Below are 4,082 nucleotides of genomic sequence, written 5' to 3' on the forward strand. Positions count from 1 at the left end.
GGGGTTGAAAGTTTGTATGGAAAAAAATTTAAATCGGCACCGATTTTTATAAAGTTTTAAATTTAGATTTATAAAAGTATTTAATTGAACACGTATTTCATCGTTTTCTAAAATTCTCTTCCTAAGGGTGCAAATAAGGGGTTGAAAGTTTGTATAGATTTTTTTTAAATTGCCACCGATTTTCATAAAATTTGAAATTCAGACTCTTAAAAGTATTTAATTGAACACATGTTTCATGGTTTTATAGAATTCTTCCCCTAAGGGTGCAAATAAGGGATTGAAAGTTTGTATGGAAAAATCTTTAAATCGCCACCGATTTTCATAAAACTTGAAATTTAGACTCTTAAAAATTATTTCATTGAACACATGTTTCATGGTTTATTAGAATTCATCCCTAAATAAGCTAGCGAAGCTGCGCGCGTCCGCTAGTATAATATGTTATAGTCAAACAGTCCGTCGTTCCTATTTAGACTCGTCTAACCTAGAAGAGCCATAGAACATATAAATACCATTACTTTTTAATATAGCATACAGTGACAAGAGAGAGTGCCTTGAGCAACATACAATAGTAATAAATTAAATCGTTATATTATAGTATATGAAAATAAACACATCTAAGAACAAAATTTACAATCATTTTTTTAAATATATAAAACAACTCATGAGAGGCGTAAAGTGTAAATTTATATTAAGCTTAAGAAATTTATAACCATAACTCTTGAAAATGGAAGCTCGCTTACCTGATATAATGAAATATGTGGGAGAATATTTGGGCTTAAAACAATGGACGTTCAGACGAGAACAATTGAGTGATAGCATTGAAAATTATTTTGGCATCCTCATACCAGTTACTTTATCTGAAAATGCCAATAAACAGCAAAAAGATATATCACTTTTCGTCAAATTTGCTCCTAATACGGTTGAAGAATTGAAAATTGTTATGAAGCAGCATTATGAAGCTGAAATTTATACTTACACTGTTTTGATCCCGAGCTACAAAGAAATTACTAATTTAAATTTAAATGAATTCTTCCCTGAATGTTATTACACTAGCTTAGAGGAGGAGAGACAAGTCTTGGTTTTAAGGGATATGAGAAGTAAAGGTTATCAAAGGTATGAAAAATCCAGATATTTAGACGTTGATCATACAATAACGTCTTTAAAGGCCTTGGCTAAATTCCATGCATTGTCAGCAATTTACAAGGAGAAAGGAAATATCTTTAATAATGAAAAAATGAAACCATTTTCGGAAAAACACCCCGAGATGTATTTTAATTACATAAAGGAGTCTCTTCAGAAACATTTACATTTGTTTGTTGGTACCATCTATGAAAATTTTACGAAGAGTTTAGAAAAAGATATTGTTTCTAACATTCGTCATGCTACTTCTAAAGTCAGATATTTAGTCTACGGTCACGGAGACTTTTGGAAAGAAAATATGCTGTTTAAATATGAGGTCTGTACAAAAAAATATAATATCTAATCATTTATACAATATTTTTTATTTCAAACAAGTTAAGGGTTGACATCGCATCAGGAAAGATTTATTGTTTTTATTTCTAAAGCAAGACAGAACGAGGCATGACTTTCCTCCGTTCCATTACACAATATCTGAAATTCAGGAGGAAAACGGAGTGTCTTAACACAAAATTTTTCTTGTATACTTTGCCATGCATCAAAACCGTGAAACTAACTACGATGATTAGCAAAAAAATCATATAAAAATACAGTTATTCAAATCAATAACTATAATACAATTTTGTTTTTCAGAACGAGGTACCCGTGCAAGCTTGCGTAATGGATTTTCAAAAGTCCAGAATGATGTCACCGGCCCAAGATATAATACAATTTCTTTTCACAAACGTTGAACTAGTAAACATACGCCGACATCTACAAGATTTTCTTCAAATTTATTTAAACGAATTACACTATATTCTTCAAAATAATGGTCTTAGTGACATATATTCTATAAATGACTTAAAGTACGATATAAAAATAGTTGTTCCCTACAGTTTATCTGTAATTTTTATGGGTTATTCATTGTTCTTTGGATTGCAGAAAGACAGCATTGTGCCGAGTAAAAATGCATGTGACGAGAGCTCAGCTCGAGCTTTATATAAGAAAACTGTAATTAATATTTTAGAGTATATGAATAGTATAAATTATATAACATTTTAATTATTTAAGATATTTTTTATTACTTTTATTTTGTACGAGTATTTTAAAGCGAGCCAATACCCAAGCGAAATCGAACCCACGCTGCGGCACTGCACCAAGTCGGCCTTTATAATAAAATGGTTTATAGTTAAGTTATATTATAATTAATCTATAATCGAAAGAAAGGATACTATAATAAACAATTAAAATAATTAATAATTAGATGGATAACAAATTTACCAAACAATTACAATAAATATTTGTCATATAAGAGAATAAATATCACATAAATATTATAAAATATTTATTGTCCTTTTTCCAAGTTAATCTATTCAAACTCAACACTTTTCATAACTAATTCAAGATAAAAGTTTTTTTATAAATTAATATTAACATTTACTTTATATGGAATTTACAATAAGACAATTTAATACAAGAACACTATAATATTAGATAGCTATAACATTATTTATGTTCGTCCGTCTGTTTCATGTCCCGGAGGAGCCCAGCTGGATGCTGAAATTTCGTGTAGAAAATTGCATTTGCACCTCAGTGCATAGGACCCTAGTCAGACAATTAAACATATAAAGAAATTTTTGTAAATTTATTTATTTATATATTATAACATTTAGCAAAGTTGTACAAGAAATAATTTGCACAAGTGAAACACTGTGTCGCGGCGTTAAACGCCCACCTCAAAAGCGTTGCTTAGGTACTTACTATGAAAATACTAACTGTTTTAAATATATGAAAGCTAAAAGTAAAAAAACTCTGGACCCCTGTTTAACGTGTTACAAATCGATTGTAGTCATAATAGCTTACTATAAAAAAAGGTTGAAAGGTCATTTATTTTATGTCGAGATAAAAAAAGTAAGAATTAAGTCTATCGTTATTAATGTGTCAACATCCAAGAAGTCCATTTATTTCGTTTGCTGCAACATGTTCAAGTATATTCTATTATTTATATATTTAAGAATATTTTCTAAATCAGAGGCCTGAGCCTGGGCCGGACTGTAAAACCGACTGGTTGTGGGTTCGATCCCCACTCGGGGAGATGAAATATTTATATTAAATTTATATTTCCATTTCTTCGCTCTGGTGTCGAGGCAAAAGCGTGACGTTGAGTTCTGTCACTCAACTCGCAATACTCTCAGAATTTGGCAGAAAGTGATGAACGGAGAGTTTTAATACTAAGTTCCCTCTGCCTACCCTTCTGCGTGCGGGATACAGCGTGAAGCTGATTTCATTATTTTTTTTTAAGTAATGATTTATTATAGAATATCAGAATGAAAGCTATTTGTGAAACAATAATTGATTCACTCAGTAAATTATTCACAATAAAAGCAGCATAAATTATATTTTATTTTCTATTGAGTACGCGTCTACGTTTGCTCTTCACATATAATTGTGATGAGCTGGTCTTTAGAACAGAGAGTGGAGGGTCATGTCCATGTCCTATACATATATATATATATGCAAAATTACTTAAATATTGTACTTTTTAACGTTACTTTTAGTTTTTTACATTTAGGTAGTTACATATTTATAGAGCTTTCTAATCTTTTGAAATCATCAGAAAATCCTTTAAAAAAATATACCCTTTTTTTATTTTGTTACCAGGTACTGTACCAGCTGTATAACAAATAAAATAGTTTCATGAAAATCCAGACAGAATATATATAAATTTCGTTAATGAATTCTTTTACTTTTGCCCCACATTTAGCTATAGATGTGTGCGACGTTTTAAGCTTTTAGGCTAGTCGCTTACGGACGGAGTCATGTGTCACCATGAACTTTTTCAGGTTAATTGTTTAAATAAAAATAATATTCAAATATAAAAATTAATATATATTCAGGATTTACAATATAATTTTGTATCATTTATAAGCTTTTATTTTAAATTGAAAAATCAAACAAGCTACTTT

General features: G+C 29.8%; 1 protein-coding gene across 1 annotated transcript; it reads left to right on the top strand.

The window, feature by feature from the left end:
- The first annotated feature begins 675 nt into the window (after nucleotides 1-675).
- On the top strand, nucleotides 676-3,804 carry LOC146536298 (uncharacterized). The gene is made up of 4 exons (XM_085190524.1): nucleotides 676-1,456; nucleotides 1,771-1,872; nucleotides 2,059-2,127; nucleotides 3,778-3,804. The coding sequence occupies exons 1-4, from the start codon at nucleotides 725-727 to the stop codon at nucleotides 3,802-3,804; spliced, it is 930 nt and encodes a 309-aa protein (XP_085046650.1). The 5' UTR covers nucleotides 676-724.
- The last annotated feature ends 278 nt before the right edge of the window (nucleotides 3,805-4,082 follow it).

Source organism: Heliconius melpomene, chromosome 9, assembly GCF_056956725.1.
Source record: "Heliconius melpomene rosina isolate 202511_hmr_F chromosome 9, ASM5695672v1, whole genome shotgun sequence".
NCBI classification, from domain to species: domain Eukaryota; kingdom Metazoa; phylum Arthropoda; class Insecta; order Lepidoptera; family Nymphalidae; genus Heliconius; species Heliconius melpomene.